Source organism: Physeter macrocephalus, chromosome 14, assembly GCF_002837175.3.
Source record: "Physeter macrocephalus isolate SW-GA chromosome 14, ASM283717v5, whole genome shotgun sequence".
Taxonomy (NCBI): Eukaryota; Metazoa; Chordata; class Mammalia; order Artiodactyla; family Physeteridae; genus Physeter; species Physeter macrocephalus.
The window spans coordinates 110605992-110625475 of NC_041227.1; the positions used below are offsets into that span (position 1 = coordinate 110605992).

General features: G+C 38.2%; 1 protein-coding gene across 1 annotated transcript in view; it reads left to right on the top strand.

Moving 5' to 3' along the window:
* CA10 (carbonic anhydrase 10) overlaps positions 1–19484 on the top strand; it is a 673987-nt gene that overhangs the window by 538487 nt on the left and 116016 nt on the right. Inside the window, exon 4 of the mRNA XM_024117389.1 lies at positions 13407–13592. Coding sequence (XP_023973157.1) covers positions 13407–13592 — 186 coding nt within the window. The remainder of the gene's footprint in view (positions 1–13406; positions 13593–19484) is intronic.

Here is a 19484-nt window from a genome sequence, read left to right on the forward strand (position 1 = left end):
AGATTGCTTTTGCTATTTGGGGTCTTTTGTGTTTCCATACAAATTGTGAAATTTTTTTTTCTAGTTCTGTAAAAAATGCTAGTGGTAGTTTGATAGGGATTGCATTGAATCTGTAGATTGCTTTGGGTAGTAGAGTCATTTTCACAATGTTGATTCTTCCAATCCAAGAACATGGTATATTTCTCCACCTATTTGTATCATCTTTAATTTCTTTCATCAGTGTCTTATAGTTTTCTGCATACAAGTTTTTTGTCTCCTTAGGTAGGTTTATTCCTAGATATTTTATTCTTTTTGTTGCCGTGGTAAATGGGAGTGTTTTCTTAATTTCACTCTCAGATTTTTCATCATTAGTGTATAAGAATGCCAGAGATTTCTGTGCATTAATTTTGTATCCTGCTACTTTACCAAATTCATTGATTAGCTCTAGTAGTTTTCTGGTAGCCTCCTTAGGATTCTCTATGTATAGTATCTTGTCATCTGCAAACAGTGACAGCTTTACTTCTTCTTTTCCTATTTGGATTCCTTTTATTTCTTTTTCTTCTCTGATTGCTGTGGCTAGAACTTCCAAAACTATGTTGAATAAGAGTGGTGAGAGTGGGCAACCTTGTCTTGTTCCTGATCTTAGTGGAAGTGGTTTCATTTTTTCACCATCGAGGACAGTGTTGGCTGTGGGTTTGTCATATATGGCCTTTATTATGTTGAGGAAAGTTCCCTCTATGCCTACTTTCTGCAGGGTTTTTATCATAAATGGGTGTTGAATTTTGTCAAAAGCTTTCTCTGCATCTATTGAGATGATCATATAGTTGTTCTTCTTCAGTTTGTTATATGGTGTATCAAGTTGTTTGATTTGTGTATATTGAAGAATCCTTGCATTCCCAGAATACACCTCACTTGATCATGGTGTATGATCCTTTTAATGTGCTGTTGGATTCTGTTTGCTAGTATTTTGTTGAGGATTTTTGCATCTATGTTCATCAGTGATATTGGCCTGTAGTTTTCTTTCTTTGTGACGTCTTTGTCTGGTTTTGGTATCAGGGTGATGGTGGCCTCATAGAATGAGTTTGGGAGTGTTCCTCCCTCTGCTATCTTTTGGAAGAGTTTGAGAAGGATAGGTGTTAGCTCTTCTCTAAATGTTTGATAGAATTCGCCTGTGAAGCCATCTGGTCCTGGGCCTTTGTTTGTTGGAAGATTTTTAATCACAGTACCAATTTCAGTGCTTGTGATTGGTCTGTTTATACTTTCTATTTCTTCCCAGTTCAGTTTTGGACGGTTGTGCTTTTCTAAGACTGTGTCCATTTCTTCCAGCTTGTCCATTTTATTGGCATATAGTTGCTTGTTGTAATCTCTCATCATCCTTTACATTTCTGCAGTGTCAGTTGTTCCTTCCCCTTTTTCATTTCTAATAATATTGATTTGAGTCTTTTCCCTTTTTTCTTGATGAGTCTGGCTACTGGTTTATCAATTTTGTTTATCTTCTCAAAGACCCAGCTTTTAATTTTATTGATCTACTGCTAACTCTGGGGTTTTTCTTTTCTTCATTCTCTAATTGCTTTAGGTGTAAGGTTAGGTTTTTTATTTTAGATGTTTCTTGAGGAAGGTTTGCATTGTTATAAACTTCCCTCTTAGAACTGCTTTTGCTGCATCTCATAAGTTTTGGGTCATCGTGTTTTCATTGTCATTTGTTTCTAGGTATTTTCTGATTTCCTCTTTGATTTCTTCACTGATCTCTTGGTTATTAAGTAGTGTATTATTTAGCCTCCATATGTTTGTATTTTTTACAGTTTTTTTTCCTGTAATTGATATCTAGTCTCAAAGTGTTGTGGTCAGAAAAGATGCTTTATACGATTTCAGTTTCTTAAATTTACTGAGAATTGTTCTGTGGCCTATCATGTGATCTATCCTAAAGAATGTTCCATGTGCAATTGAGAACAGTGTGTATTCTGCTGCTTTTTGTTGGAATGTTTTATATTTATAAAGCTATTCTGGCTTTCATTTCCATTTGCATGGAATACCTTTGTCCATCCCCTCACTTCCAGTCCGTGTGTCTTTAGATCTAAAGTGGGTCTCTTTTAGGTAGCTTATATATGGGTCTTGTTTTTGTATCTATTCAGCCATTCTAGGTCTTTTGATTGGAGTATTTAGGCCACTTAATTTTAAAGTAACTGTTGATAGGAATGTACTTATTACCATTTTGTTAATTGTGTGGGGGTTGTTTTTGTAGTTCTTCCTTGTTCCTTTCTTCTTTGGCTCTCTTCCCTTGTGATTTGATGACAATCTTAACTGTTACGTTTGGATTCTTCACACTTTTTTCTGTGTGTATCTATTACAGACTTTTGGTTTGTGGTTAGCATGAGGTTTATATATAGCAATTTATATGTGTGCGTATGTAATATATATATATATATAATTGTAAATTGCTGATCTCAATTTTGAATGCATTTTAACAACCTCGAATTTTTACTCTTCCCCTCCCCTTTTACTGTTGTTAACATCATATTTTACATCTTTTTATTTCGTTCCTCTCTTAACTACTTATTGTGGAGATAGATGATTTTACTACTTTAGTCTTTCAACCTTCCTACTAGCTTTATATGTGGTTGATTTACTTCCTTTACTGTATATTTGTCTTTATCAATGAGATTTTTCCTTTCATAATTTTTATATTTCTAATTTCTTTTCTGCTTGGAGAAGTTCCTTTAACATTTCTTGTAAAGCTGGTTTGGTGGTGTTGAACTCTTTTAGCTTTTGTTTGTAAAACTCTCTCTCTCCATCAAATGTGAATGAAAACCTTGCTGGGTAGAGTATTCTTTTGTTGTAGATTTTTCCCTTTTATCACTTTAAACATATTGTGCCACTCCCTTGTGGCCTGCAGAGTTTCTGCTGAAAAACATCTGATAGTCTTATGGGCATTCCCTTGTACATAACTTGTTGATTTTTCTCTTGCTGCTTTTAAGATTCTCTCTTTATCTTTAATCTTTGAGAAAAAAATATATATATATTTTATAATTACATATATCAACCTGATATGTGTGGTGTCAACACAACTGGTTAAGGGCTGTTTGAACAAGATGTAGTAAAGAAATCAAATGGGATTTGAAAGTACATTTGATGGTTAATTTTATGTGTTAATTTGTCTCGGCCGTGGTGCCTGGATATTTGACCAAACATTATTTTGGATGTTTCTGTGAGGGTAGTTTTGTATGAGATAAATATTTAAGTCAGTGGGCTTTGAATAAAGCAGAGTTCCCTTCATAATATGAGTGTGCCTCATTCAGTCAGTTGAAAGTCTGAATAGAACAAAAAGAATGGCTTCCCCAGAGGAAGAAGTAATTCTGCAGTAATTGGCCTTAGGACCTGAACTACAGTATCAACTCTTTCCTGGATCTCCAGCTTGCCAGCACACCCTACAGATTATGGACTTGCAGCCTCCATAATCACATGAGCCAATTCCTTAAATAAATCTCTTTCTACATGTATATACTCATTGTATTAATTATGTTTCTCTGGAGAACCCTGACTTATATAAGTAATCCCAAACACTCTGGGGGGTTCCTAGGCTATCAACCCATATTTGAAGAAAGCATTGTTAGGTAATCGGTTGTGCAATCAAATAATTCCCAATGGTTAAAAGTACAGGCTTTAGAGTCAGAGACATGTGGGATCAAGCCCTGGCTCCCTCATTCATGGGATGTTTGCCTCAAGATGCAAAGGAGCCACAGAGACCAAGGAGAACAGGTGTGCTTGTGGGAGGCCTCCACTACATGCAGGGTTGGCCCCATATCTCCCCATCCAAGAGAAAGCAAACAGCACAGGGCTAAGTACCACACTAGGTTTAGTGAGGGAGAAATAGTAAAGATTAATTAAGTTCATGTTCAGTATTTAGCACCATATCAGACACCATTTAAGGATTCAAACCAAGATGCCAACTGTTATAAAGAGGATTGTTGCTTATTTTCAAAGAATGAAAATTCTCCTTAAAAGCACACTGGCTGAATTTATTTCCCTCTAATGCCACAGTGTCAGCAGACTGAAAAAGGAGTTGGGTCCATTAATAAGTGGCCCTGGCTAATCATGAGCTGCCACAAAGCACGGTATCTGCTATATAAGAACAACCAATTTTACAAAATGAATAAACTGGGGGTAAATTTTTGCTTTGCAAAAGAACACATTACTTTTAGACTGTTTTAAGTAATCAAGATGATACTGATTGACACACAATCTTAACAGGCATTTCTGTCTGGAGCATCTATTACCACTTCCCTCAATGCATTTATCTCCACCAAGTCTCAAACCAGTGTAAATGTTGGCAGTTGTGGCAGCCAAGGGACTTCCTGACTTTGGATTTCTCCAGGCCTCTTCCTTGGATGAACTTCAGCAGCCTAGTGTCCTTTCCAGTTTTCTATTTTCCTGAAAAAGAATCCTGCTGCCTCTGGAACTGTCTAAGCACTGCACCTACAGCCTGGAGATGAAATGAAAATCCCCGACATATTTTCCATGTGAAATGAGCTAAGATACTTGCATTTGCTCACATCAAGATCTTTAGACTACTCAGAAGGGTAGGACATATTTAAAGTGATGAAAAGGAAAAACCTACAACCAAGATTACTTTAACCAGCAAGGATATCATTCAGATTCGAGAGAGAATTTAAAACCTTTACAGACAAACAAAATTAACAGAATCCAGCATCACCAAACCAGCTTTACAACAAATGCTAAAGGAACTTCTCTAGGCAGGAAACACAAGAGAAGGAAATGGTTATGAAGTACCTAGGGGTAGGACAGGAATAAAGATGCAGCTGTAGAGAATGGACTTGAGGACACGGGGAGGGGGATGGGTAAGCTGGGACGAAATGAGAGAGTGCCATGGACTTATATATACTACCAAATGTAAAATAGATAGCTAGTGGGAAACAGCTGCATAGCATAGGGAGATCAGCTCAGTGTTGCTTTGTGACCACCCAGAGGGGTGGGAAAGGGAGGGTGGGAGGGAGATGCAAGAGGGAGGAGATATGGGGATATATGTATATGTATAGCTGATTCACTTTGTTATGAAACAGAAACTAACACACCATTGTTAAACAATTATACTCCAATAAAGATGTTAAAATAAATAAAAACCAATGAACAAAATTGTTTTCCGTGGGGAAAAAAAATCATTAGACTTGGAATCAGGAGACGTGGGTTTGCCACCACTGCTAGCTGTATGATTCTAGACAAGTCACTGAGCATTCACAAACCGCTCTTACTTCTCTCACTTACATGGGCATCATATCTCTCTCATCTCATTTTGTAGTGAATTAAAATAAAACAAAAAGGAGAACTGTGGGGCAGCCAGAGGCAACCTGGATATCCCCTGCAGTTTCATTGTCTCCATTCAGTTCTGTTTCCTGGTCTACATAATACAACTTTTTCCAACATGCTGTGCACCAAAGTAGTTCATTGGAAACACTGTAATTAACATTACAGGTAAAATGACACTGCTGCAGTGTTAATTACTTCAGTGCAGATGTACCATTAGATATCATACACAATATAGTCAAGCCTTCTTTTAAAAATTAAAGTGCAACAAACCATACCCTGGTTACACAGCTTTTTTTGATTAATATAAATTAATGTTATTTCAATGTCTGGGGGAAGTGTGGGGGAATAGGTGTGTTGCCTCTAATTGTGAGAACACATATGCAAGTGGTAGAATTTCACATGGATTCCCCATAACTTCCTTCTCCCACTCTGTTCTCTTCATAATGGAGATTGTAAGCTCTATGAGGTCAGAGACCATGCCTGGTTTTACTCACCACATTATCCTCAGCTCCTAGCACACAGCCAGATGAATGAATGAAGATAGAGCCATGGAAGTAGAAGGAGTATGGAAGTATGGAGTGGAAGAACTAGAAAGCACACTGGTTTATTCCTGATTACCCTGGTTTCATGTTTGCTTCATGGCCTTCAAAATGATCTTGGATGCTTCCCACAACTGGAGCTTTAAAATCCAAAATGAGAGACAGGTGAATCATCACAACGCAGAAGTCAGTAAAAGTTCTTCATTGTGACTTTTAGAAAGCAACACTATATTCCACTGGGCTATGGGAAGTGGGTAAGATCAACACAGGTCCCGCAAGTTCAGCTAGGCACCCATTGTCAAAAGTAAATGAAGGAAAAGAATGAAAATGTTTGACCATTAAATGTATTAATTCTCACAACAAACTCATGAGGGAATTTTTTCCAATTTTTATGTGTGTAAAATACACATCTTAACCATTCTTACTTATACATTTCAGCAGTATTAAGTACAACCACCGTCCATCTCCAGAAATTTTTTCATCTTGCAAAACTGTAACTCTATGCCCATTAAACAATAACTCCCATTCCTCTCTGCACCCCACCCCTGGCAACTACCATTCTACTTTCTATCTCTATGATTTTGACTACTCTAGGACTTCATGTAAGTGGAATCAATAAGTAATTACTGATAAGGAGGGATTTATTTCTATCATTCTCATATTCATTCTCTATAAGGCTTATAGATTTTTATCCTTCATTTTCATAGGGGAAATTGTCTTATCTCTATTTTACAGTTAAGAAAACTGAGGCTTCAAGTAATTAACTGAACTACTCAAGGTCACCAAGAGGCAGATTGGGAATCTTTTGACTCAAGAGTCCTTTATTCTTCTCTCTACTGTGTGCCATTGTGTTAATTACTGGGAAAATGCAGACAGGCATAGGACATGGTCCCTGCCTTGCTTCAATGGGCAACAATTTTCTTAGGAACATTAGACAGACACATTGAGAGGATTTTTAGAAGTGCCAGGAAGCCTGATATACTTGCTCATTGGAACAGAGCACATATCCTATAAGAATTTGAAGCAGCTCCTGTTATGCAGCCTTGCATATTATAGGGGTCCATGGATGTTGCTTGTTGAATTAATGCAATTTGAAGTGAATTTGAGATCCAGCCCTGCTCTGTGGGATCTACACTCCACAGCAAATGGATTTGGCAATAGATAATAAGCACTGTAATAATGTGTACACCATCTGACCCAGAGTTTGCCTAATGAAATATCTGCACTAGTAAAATGTTTATCCATAAGGATGTTCATTGCAGTATTTTTTTTTATTGAGTGAAAGATTCTTTAAATTGTGTAGTGCTTTACAATTTTCAAAAGTTTCACAAAGATGATTTCATATAATCCCATGTTAACCCTTTTTTTCTACTACTCCTAAATTGCTCCTCCCTCCTTCCCTCTCCCCACTGGTAACCACTAGTTTGTTCTCTATATCTCATTGTAATATTTTTTATATATATACTACCAAATGTAAAATAGATAGCTAGTGGGAAACAGCTGCATAGCATAGGGAGATCAGCTCAGTGGTGCTTTGTGACCACCCAGAGGGGTGGGAAAGGGAGGGTGGGAGGGAGATGCAAGAGGGAGGAGATATGGGGATATATGTATATGTATAGCTGATTCACTTTGTTATGAAACAGAAACTAACACACCATTGTTAAACAATTATACTCCAATAAAGATGTTAAAATAAATAAAAACCAATGAACAAAATTGTTTTCCGTGGGAAAAAAAAATCATTAGACTTGGAATCAGGAGACGTGGGTTTGCCACCACTGCTAGCTGTATGATTCTAGACAAGTCACTGAGCATTCACAAACCGCTCTTACTTCTCTCACTTACATGGGCATCATATCTCTCTCATCTCATTTTGTAGTGAATTAAAATAAAACAAAAAGGAGAACTGTGGGGCAGCCAGAGGCAACCTGGATATCCCCTGCAGTTTCATTGTCTCCATTCAGTTCTGTTTCCTGGTCTACATAATACAACTTTTTCCAACATGCTGTGCACCAAAGTAGTTCATTGGAAACACTGTAATTAACATTACAGGTAAAATGACACTGCTGCAGTGTTAATTACTTCAGTGCAGATGTACCATTAGATATCATACACAATATAGTCAAGCCTTCTTTTAAAAATTAAAGTGCAACAAACCATACCCTGGTTACACAGCTTTTTTTGATTAATATAAATTAATGTTATTTCAATGTCTGGGGGAAGTGTGGGGGAATAGGTGTGTTGCCTCTAATTGTGAGAACACATATGCAAGTGGTAGAATTTCACATGGATTCCCCATAACTTCCTTCTCCCACTCTGTTCTCTTCATAATGGAGATTGTAAGCTCTATGAGGTCAGGGACCATGCCTGGTTTTACTCACCACATTATCCTCAGCTCCTAGCACACAGCCAGATGAATGAATGAAGATAGAGCCATGGAAGTAGAAGGAGTATGGAAGTATGGAGTGGAAGAACTAGAAAGCACACTGGTTTATTCCTGATTACCCTGGTTTCATGTTTGCTTCATGGCCTTCAAAATGATCTTGGATGCTTCCCACAACTGGAGCTTTAAAATCCAAAATGAGAGACAAGTGAATCATCACAACGCAGAAGTCAGTAAAAGTTCTTCATTGTGACTTTTAGAAAGCAACACTATATTCCACTGGGCTATGGGAAGTGGGTAAGATCAACACAGGTCCCGCAAGTTCAGCTAGGCACCCATTGTCAAAAGTAAATGAAGGAAAAGAATGAAAATGTTTGACCATTAAATGTATTAATTCTCACAACAAACTCATGAGGGAATTTTTTCCAATTTTTATGTGTGTAAAATACACATCTTAACCATTCTTACTTATACATTTCAGCAGTATTAAGTACAACCACCGTCCATCTCCAGAAATTTTTTCATCTTGCAAAACTGTAACTCTATGCCCATTAAACAATAACTCCCATTCCTCTCTGCACCCCACCCCTGGCAACTACCATTCTACTTTCTATCTCTATGATTTTGACTACTCTAGGACTTCATGTAAGTGGAATCAATAAGTAATTACTGATAAGGAGGGATTTATTTCTATCATTCTCATATTCATTCTCTATAAGGCTTATAGATTTTTATCCTTCATTTTCATAGGGGAAATTGTCTTATCTCTATTTTACAGTTAAGAAAACTGAGGCTTCAAGTAATTAACTGAACTACTCAAGGTCACCAAGAGGCAGATTGGGAATCTTTTGACTCAAGAGTCCTTTATTCTTCTCTCTACTGTGTGCCATTGTGTTAATTACTGGGAAAATGCAGACAGGCATAGGACATGGTCCCTGCCTTGCTTCAATGGGCAACAATTTTCTTAGGAACATTAGACAGACACATTGAGAGGATTTTTAGAAGTGCCAGGAAGCCTGATATACTTGCTCATTGGAACAGAGCACATATCCTATAAGAATTTGAAGCAGCTCCTGTTATGCAGCCTTGCATATTATAGGGGTCCATGGATGTTGCTTGTTGAATTAATGCAATTTGAAGTGAATTTGAGATCCAGCCCTGCTCTGTGGGATCTACACTCCACAGCAAATGGATTTGGCAATAGATAATAAGCACTGTAATAATGTGTACACCATCTGACCCAGAGTTTGCCTAATGAAATATCTGCACTAGTAAAATGTTTATCCATAAGGATGTTCATTGCAGTATTTTTTTTTATTGAGTGAAAGATTCTTTAAATTGTGTAGTGCTTTACAATTTTCAAAAGTTTCACAAAGATGATTTCATATAATCCCATGTTAACCCTTTTTTTCTACTACTCCTAAATTGCTCCTCCCTCCTTCCCTCTCCCCACTGGTAACCACTAGTTTGTTCTCTATATCTCATTGTAATATTTTTTAACAATAGTGAAAAAGTGAAAGGGCTGTAAAGATTCAATAATAAGTCATATATGTTTACAGTGGAATATTATGAAACTATTTCAAAGTGATATTGCAAAAGAACAGTTAATAACCTAGAAATATTCATGTGACTAAAAATAATTTATATTTACTATATATATATTAATGTATAAATATGTAACAAATATATTAAATATATTATACATATGTTGTATATAATATATTAAATATATAAATTTATATATATATATTAAATTATTATATATAATAATATATTTATATATATAAAATCATATACCTTGTATGTGAAAAGCATTTATTATCACACATATAAAATGATCTCATTAAAATATAGATATATACAGTTATGAGTGTGAAAAGTTATATACCAAAATATTAGTGGTGATTATTGGTTTACTGTAGAATTGTGGCTGATTTTTATTTCATTGAGCTGTTCTGGGTCTTCCTACCCATATATAATAAATACCTGTATATTATCTTAATAAGTAGAAAAAATAAATTTTGCTTAAAGATGAATGCAGTGTCAAACACAAATCTATCTCTACCATTTTACTGCAAAGAAAGTCATAAATTGGGACAGGAAAAGAAGACAAGCTCTCATTATGTCATATTGACTAAATATACATTTATTTGAGACTGGAGAACAGGCCTAGAGTCTTTGATAAGGATCATTTGGTTGCAAGGAATAGATAATTTAAGAAAAAAATAAATCCCTTTGTAAGATGTAAAGTATCAGAGAAAGTACACCCAGGCCTCATGAAGGAACTGGAACAAAGAGGTACAAAGGGTTTCTGAAGGTGAAGTAGATATTCTCTCCAGTTCTCTCTCTGCATGGTTTCCTCTGTCACTCTTGGCATATCTGCTGCTTTCTTCTCTCATTCTGGTATGACTTTCCAGCTGATTAGCAGACTGACTGTCTGAGCCCCAAGTGACTTTCTAGTTCAGCTACTCAACAAAGACTGTCCAGATTTTCTGTTGATAGTTCCAGAGTCACATGACAGAGAAGATGATTGACTTGGTGTATATCAGTTAGTTGTTGCTCTATAACAAAATATCTCAAAGTTTAGGGACTGAAAACAACCAAATGTTTAGCTCCCCAGTATATGGGAAGCTATGGTCTGTGGGAAATTCTTCTGGTCCAGGCCAGACTAAGACAGTCAACTGGTGGATCAGTCATGGAATGACCAGCCTAGGATGGCTTCTCCTGGGATGGTTCTCCTCACTGTGGGTCATCCTCCAGCAGGCTAGCCCAGGCTTGTTTGCATGGTGGTCTCGAGTTTCCAAAAAGGAGTAAGGACACGTGCAAGGCCTCTAGAGGCCTACTCTCAGAATAAGCATGTTGTATCCACTATGTGCTATTGGCCAAAGCAAGTGACAAGGCCAGTCCAGATTCAAGGGGTGGAGAAACAGATGGCACTATCTTGATGGGAACAGCTACAAGGTCACATTTTAAGTAGTGTAGTTACAAGGAGTGGAAGAATTCTAGCCATTTTTGCAATCTGCACATAATCTGCCAGCAACTCAGGCTGACACAAGCTCCATCTTGTAGCTGTACAACATTTACAGATTTCCACATTGCCCCTTGATTGATGAAGCAGGGGAAGAAAGAGACTGGACAATTTTACATAAGCTTTTCACTGTTTCAACCTGTAAACGACATTTGTCATGTCCCCTCACAGACCACGGCCAACATCAGCACATGGGCTCCACCTTATAGCAAGATGGTGCTATAGTGAGTCAGTGGAGTATTTTGGTAAGCAGTACTCTCTCTGCCACAGTGAGAAATCTACAGAACTAAACTAACTGATCATTCACAAGACTAGTGCTAGAAAGGTGGAGGGGCAGGTAAGGTTAATGCTGTAGAGCAAATATATGAAAACCATATCTAATGAAGTTGTCAGAAGTTACATGAATCCCTTAAAGCAGGGGTCCCCAACCCCCGGGCCATGGACAGTTACCAGTCTGTGTCCTGTTAGGAACCAGGCTGCAGAGCAGGAGGTGAGCAGCAGGCAAGCAAGCAAAGCTTCATCTGTATTTACAGCTGCTCCCCATCACTCACATTACCGCCTGAGCTCTGCCTCCTGTCAGATCAGCACTGCATTAGATTCTCATAGGAGTGCAAACCCTACTGTGAACTGCACATGTGAGGGATCTAGGTTTTGCACTCCTTATGAGAATCTAATGCCTGATGATCTGAGGTGGAGCTGAGGCAGTGATGCTACCTCTGGGGATTGGTTGCAAATACAGATTATCATTAGTAGAGAGGTTTGACTGCACAGAGACCATAATAAATCAATTGCTTGCAGACTCATATCAAAACCCTATCTGTGAGTGGCAAGTGAAAACAAGCTCAGGACTCCCACTGATTCTGCATTATGGTTAGTTGTATAATTATTTCATTATATATTACAATGTAATAATAATAAAAATAAACTGCATGATAAATGTAATGCACTTGAATCATCCTGAAACCTTCACCCCCCCAGTGTGTGGGAAAAATTGTCTTCCACAAAACCGGTCCCTGGTGCCAAAATTTTGGGGACTGCTGCCTTAAAGAATCCCTAGGCCTCAACTGCACGATAAATGTAATGCACTTGAATGATCCTGAAACCTTCACCCCCCCAGTGTGTGGGAAAAATTGTCTTCCACAAAACCGGTCCCTGGTGCCAAAATTTTGGGGACTGCTGCCTTAAAGAATCCCTAGGCCTGGGCCCAAAGGAGTCAGAGTAAGCAGGTAGAAAATCCAAGTAGCTCAGCAACCCATAGCCCAGAAGCATTCCATCCAGACCCACTCAAAGTCTCCCTTAAGTTTTCAATCTGCTCCTAGAGCTAAGTCAACCCAGAAGACTAAGGCAATAGACTCACAGGTAGGAATCAGTGTTCTAGAATCAAGTGTTGAGAGGTGCTAAGGTCATAGTCAACAAAATGAAGCTGAGCATCAAGTTCAAGAGAAAAGGAGGGAAAGAAACCCCAAGCAGTGAGGTTCAGCTTGCAGGGGCTGAAGCAAGATGGAATAGGAAGTATGTGAAATGGGAAGCTTATATGAATCTCTTTAGCTTAACACTGAGGCCACAAACTGCAAGAAAGTATCAGAGCTTTGACTCTTTTCAGTGTCTGGTTGCAGGGGTGAGAGGACCTAAACCAAGACACACCATACTGAATGCTTGAGACCACAAATCTAAGCCTCAGTCTCCCCCTAAGGTTTGCTCCTATTCACTCATTTTAGCTTACTTGTCTCTCTTTTGGCCTTTGTAGCCTCTCATCCTTACTAACTGCTTTCTCCAATTTCTCACACCTCAGATTTTAACTTTTGCAGCATCTTTACATTCCAAATATTTATGGTAAGAAGACAAGTTAATTCTTTATAAGTGCAACGTCCAAAATATTAGTCACAGTTGATGAGGTTTCCTTTGAGTTCCTGCCTCAGATTCCTAAATGATAAGGTAGCTTATGACTCACAGAAAGTACCATAGATGCCAGGTAGGGAAGAAATGCTCTCTGGGGAGGCTGTCACTCCCTACTCCACATGTGGAATTAGCCTAGTGTCTTCCTATCAAAAGGAAGCAAAAGGCATTGGTCTAAGCACCATGCTGGGTTGAGTGAGAAATTGTGAGAAATGGAAGGAGGAGGGCCTTGTCTGACCTGTTGCTCATTGCCTTGCAGGTCAGTGGGACCATGTACAACACTGGAAGACATGTGTCCCTGCGCCTGGACAAGGAGCACTTGGTCAACGTATCAGGAGGGCCCATGACATACAGCCACCGGCTGGAGGAGGTCCGGCTACACTTTGGGAGTGAGGATAGCCAAGGGTCAGAACACCTCCTCAACGGACAAGCCTTCTCTGGGGAGGTATGTGAGGTTATTGAAGTACTACGGGTAAGTGCCAATTAATAAGATTTGGTGCTTATTTATATCCAAGGTGTGATGACAGATGGAAAGACTGCTCTTGTATCTATGAAATAAGAAGATCTATGCCTCCTTTCTCCATCTGTCTTTTGCAAGTTGACATAGAAGTTTATAATGAGCTTCCAGTGTTTTCCAGGGAAGACCACAGAGAAACTTGATATTTCCTCCTGAGACATTGGTGGAGCTCTCTTGTGACTAATGCCCTAAGATATCGCCAGATCATTATTTCAACCCTAAACCCTCACCTTACATGTACATCTTCATTTACACCTATCTGTGCAATCAGCGCCCTATATGTCACATATGTTTGCATAGATTCCATATTTCTCCTTTCTGGCAGAATGGGTCTTATTTGCACAAAACTGTTACGTATAGGGAAATAAATGTCAGGGAACTAAATAGTCCGAGTTTCTGCAGAATGTGCCACCATTAATGGTGAGTGTCACTGTGTCTACCATCAACCCAGACAGAACTCAGGCCACATCAAGGAGCCAAACCACACCTTCAGTTATAGGAAAAGAGCTACAATTTAAACAAATATCATGTGTGCTATGATATATGACACTTGATAAGCAGGGTGTAGTTAATTTGACCTCTTTTACCTCCCTTACACTTGAGGGTGGTTATCAACTAAAGGTCAGGTGTCCTTATATGCTAAATATCTTGTAGCTAGGTTTCTGTTTTTAAGAGTCCTCAATAACTGATGTCAAGAAGGCTTTCAAATAATAAGTATGTATCTCACTATTGGCTTGGTCTTTTTAATATTTTTAATCAAGATCATGTTTAAACCTGGCATTGTTTTTAATATAGTAAGGCCACACACTGAGAAAGAGATCCACAGCTGAATGAGTCCAGTGGCCAGATTTTAATGATCATTCAAAATGCATCAACTGAGAACCTACCTAGGCACTGTTCTAGTTACCAGGGATATGGATATATATATATATATATATATATATATATATATATAAAGACATAGTTCCTACCACAGAGGAGCTCAAAGAATACTATATTCAAATCATTAAAGTATAATGCCATGCTGTAATGGAGATGTACAAAGGCCTTGGCCAAATCTAAGGAAGAAGTGATAAATTTTCCCTGAAGCATGCAGGAGAAGTTTCACAGAGGAGGTGCCCTTTGAACTGGGCTGAGAAGAGAAGCAATGCAGAACAAGTTTAAGAACATCAGCTTTGGCATCAAAGAACCTAAGTTTGTACCTCCTGCTGTGATACACAGTAACTGTGTGGCCTTGAGATGGTTACTTGATCCTTCTAAGGCTGAGTTTATATACCTCTCCAGGTTGTTTTGAAAATGAAGTGGGATTAAAGATGTAAGGATCATTAGAAGTACTCAATAGTTGATAGACAACAAAGATAAAGCAGGAAATGAGGAACAGCAAAGTCATCAAGGTGTGTCAAGGCACTGTGCATGGGGGAAGCTGCACGTGGATTTCATCTGTGCTCTATTAGTAGTGGTGGAATAGAGGACCGGGTTGAGCAGGAATATGAGTCTCCTTCCTGAATCTGTAGGGAAAAAAAGCTAGGAATGATTAGGGATGTCTGCCAAAGGGACATGAGAATGTAATTGGAAATTCTGAAGAGTTACAGATCCTGAACTCACATATAGCAGGGAATATGATGAAAGCAGGGCAAAAACTAATGAACTGAGAATAACTGGGGGACTGCCAGTCTGAATTAGAGACTATTTAAAATTAGATAAACTCTTCCTTTTTAAATACGTTATTTTAAGATTTGTATTCATTTTCTTTGTTGACTGACATTTATTTGCTGTTATTTCTTTGTTTTTCTCCCCTACTGAAATATTAAATTCCAGTGCCTATCACAATATTGTCTCAGAATAAAAATGAATTTGTGAATGAATTTATTAAATGAATGAGTGAAAAAATATAGATGGTTACCAGGCTAAAACCTTTATATTGTAGAATTTCTTAAAGTTGCTTGTTTCTTCAATATGTAATAAGGGTGCTTTGTAACTTGTATATAAACTACAATTTTGGAGTAAATGAGGGCTTCCAAAACCCTTAAGGGAAACGTATAACAATTTGATCTTGATGTATTAATTTTCCTAGACGTACCCCGGACCACAGGTATCAGCTGCTCCAAAGAACCTGCATTTTTAAAGCTCCCAGGAGAGTATGAATATTAGGTTTGTGAAGCACTCCCTCAGTAGTACATTATTAAGTGTTCTCAATGAAAAAAGCGTTTAAACAGAGTTGTGAATTAGAATTAACTGGGGAAAATTGCCAAAATATTTACATTTGAATCCTTCTCTGGAAGCAGCTGAATTAGTCTCCAGAGAAGGGGTCCAGGAATGAGTATTTGTAAAAATTTTTGAGAGAGAATTTGGTTAGTGACCACTGTGTCAATTTCAGCTCAGGTTCTGCCTGAATTATCCCAGTTTTCTAAAGAAGGAGGACTTAATCAGCAAAGCCATCCTGCACAAAAATTTTAAAAGGTGCACCCGAAGTAATTGCTTCCTGGACATGGCAAAGCTGGGGTGCTATCTAGACTAATGGTGTTTGGAGAACAACTTCCCAAGCAGAGCAGCCACACACACATCCCCTGCTCCAAGGCAAGACTGACACTCAGCCTCAGCACAAATATTTACTCTTTGCTCTGAGTACACCATTTCTTTCTGAGCCCCTGAGTATGAGTTGTCTAAAAACTGGTGTGGGTTTAGGTGCAAAAAACCAGAATGCTGAAAGGACCAAAACATGTCATGTGGAAAAAGTTGGATAGGCATTGATTTTTGAGATACCTCCAAGATATTGCAGGTTCCAGACCACTGCAATAAAGCGAATATCACAATAAAGCGAGTCATGTGAATTTTATTTCCCAGTGTATATATAAGTTATGTTTACACTATACTACAGTAAGTGTGCAATAGCACTATGGCTAAGAAAACATTGTGCATACCTTAATTTAAAAATAATTTATTGCTAAAAAATGCTAACCATCATCTGAGTCTTCAGTGAGTCACAGTAGTAACATCAAAGAACTGATCACAGATCACCTTAACAAATATAATAATAATGAAAAATTTGAAATATTGCGAGAATTACCAAAATATGACACAGAGACACAAGCGAGCATATGCTATTGGAAAAATGGCAGTAATAGACTTGCTCAATGCAGGGTGGCTGCAAACCTTTAATTTGTAAAGAACACAGTATCTGCACAGTACAAGAAAGTGCAACAAAACAAGATATGCTTGCATTTAGCCCTGGGAGATCAGCTCAGTCGTGCTCTGTGACCACCCAGAGGGGTGGGATAGGGAGGGTGGGAGGGAGATGCAAGAGGGAGAGGATATGGTGCTATATGTATACATATAGCTGATTCACTTTATTATACAACAGAAACTAACACAACATTGTAAAGCAATTATACTCCAATAAAAATGTTTTAAATTAATTAATTAAAATAAATAAAAGGCTTTAGTGAGCAAGAAGAGTTTAACATCTTCTATGTGGGATGAGGGGAAAACCTAGGGTCAATTGTCCAAAATTCCAGAGAGATGGCAGTCAGCTAAATATATGTTCTAACAATGAGAGCTATCTATCTATGGAATGAGTCTGCCTCTGAAAACAATGAATTCTCATCACTGGAATTATTAAGCATGGAATGGAATTTGAGGACTTCATAAAAGTGACTCATCCTAACAAACAAGTGAGCTATAGGCTTTACTGTACCTTCTAATGCCAAAACTCTACCCAACCCATGATTTCCTTAGGGAAAATATTTTCCAGTTGGATTCTACTGAGGGTTAGCCCCAGTTAAGTAAGTATATTTCATCCATAGATTAACTGTTTATTTTTATTTTGAGCTATTTTCAGAGAAGCCTTTGTTCTCTATTTTGAGCTATCCTCTGAGAGGACTTAGGTAAACACTTCGGCAGCAAAACATTTGTTTATTGTGTTGACAATGAATAATCACATTGCCATCTGCCCCATCTATCATTGCTGATCACGATAAACCGTTAATGCCGGGCATTTTCCTTGGCGCAGTGCAGCAGTCGTTATCTGAAGAGCTGTAGATTAATTGCAGTCTTGTCTAGTGAGGTTATTGTAATTGATGGTCATCATTTGCTTTGTTTTATAAAGCTGTGTGGATGTACGACACAGTCAGCAACTGTGTTTTTATAAAAATTATTCATGTCCTACACAAGAACTCCTGGATGCATTGTCGGGGATTGGTGATAAATGAGCATATTCAGAGATTCAAATGTCTCAAATTTTTTTTAAGATGGGAAAATTAACCGTTTTTAATAAGTAAGACATTTAGCTTGCTAATCGTGTCTGAATGGTTAGATTAATGTCCAATACAAAGTAGGGTATTAATGAAAAGAAAAAATATATTAACCAGGAAAAAGATAATATTTGAAAACAATCATGCCCATGGATTAAGTTGCAGTAGTGAGTCTAGATAAGAAGAATCTTTCTTATTTAGGGAAATTGGAAGTATTCATTTTGAAAACCTTCCTTAAGGTCTTCACTTCAAAGGGTTAAGGGGGTACACTGAGAATTGCACCAGCTACTTCATGGAATACCTGTGGCCAGATACTCCTGTTTATTTTATCCACTCTTCACATGGCTAGTGTGCTTCTGCTGTGTGCTGAGCTCAAAACCCAGCTCCTGCCAAGAGAAGCATACAGTCTATTGAGGCTTACATATGTATATAATACAACATAATATGGGTTATACTTGAGGATTGTTCTGGAAAGGGAACTATGAAATAACTCTCTCTGGATTGTATTAAGGAGAGGATGGATGAACAGCTGTGTGACCTGACACAGTTGCTGCTCCCTATGAAGGTTGGGTAGAAATACATCAACCTTTCAAGTCTCAGCCTCTTGAATCTTGATTCTGTTCAAACACATTTGAGGGAGGAAAAAGTCCATAGCTGTTGCTATGTAGATAAGATTTGTTTAATTAAAAGGGGAAATAAAAGTCCCATGTAGAATATATGTATTTTTAGCGGCTCTGAATCAGAATAGAGAAAACAATTATCTCAGCACAAACAACTGAGGCTAAACAACAGAAACTGCAGGCTTGTCCTCTTCAAGGAATCAGTTATTTGCATCTCTGAGAGACCGGTTTCACCAAAGTAACACAAATTTGTAGGAATAAGCAACTAACACCAAATCATCCTGAAGTGTGCAAGGGTATAAAAGTGCTGAGGAACACATGACTGAGAACAGGGGCCCCATGAGGCACTGAATGGTTTTGGGGGGAGGTACTCCGGAAATCTAATTATCACCTTGCAGGAGGCTGGGACCTCCTGGTAGAGATGTTCCGTTGGTACAATTGGGGATTTGAGGGGGAATGAGAATTGGGATATTCAAAAATAACAGATACACAAGTAATACACATAGAAGAGCTACTTGAATGCCATGGGAAAGCTGTTCCCTCTACCCTGATTTCTAGATCCATCTTCCTCCCCTATATCCAGCACAGCCCACCTGGTTTTGCTTTCCAAGTCCCCTTCCCTCCTCCCAGCCAGTAAAGTGTTGCTGCCTCCTTTTGACTTCCAGAGAATCCTGTATATTCATCTACTACAGGAGTCCACAAACTAATCTGTAGGCCAAACTCAGCCAACGAGCTAAGGATGGTTTACATTTTTAAAGGATTGTGGGGTATTTTGTTTTTTGTTTCTTAAACTTTATTGCAGTATAATTGCTTTACAATGGTGTGTTAGTTTCTGCTTTATAACAAAGTGAATCAGTTATACATATACATATATCCCCATATCTCTTCCCTCTTGCGTCTCCCTCCCTCCCACCCTCCCTATCCCACCCCTCTAGGTGGTCACAAAGCAC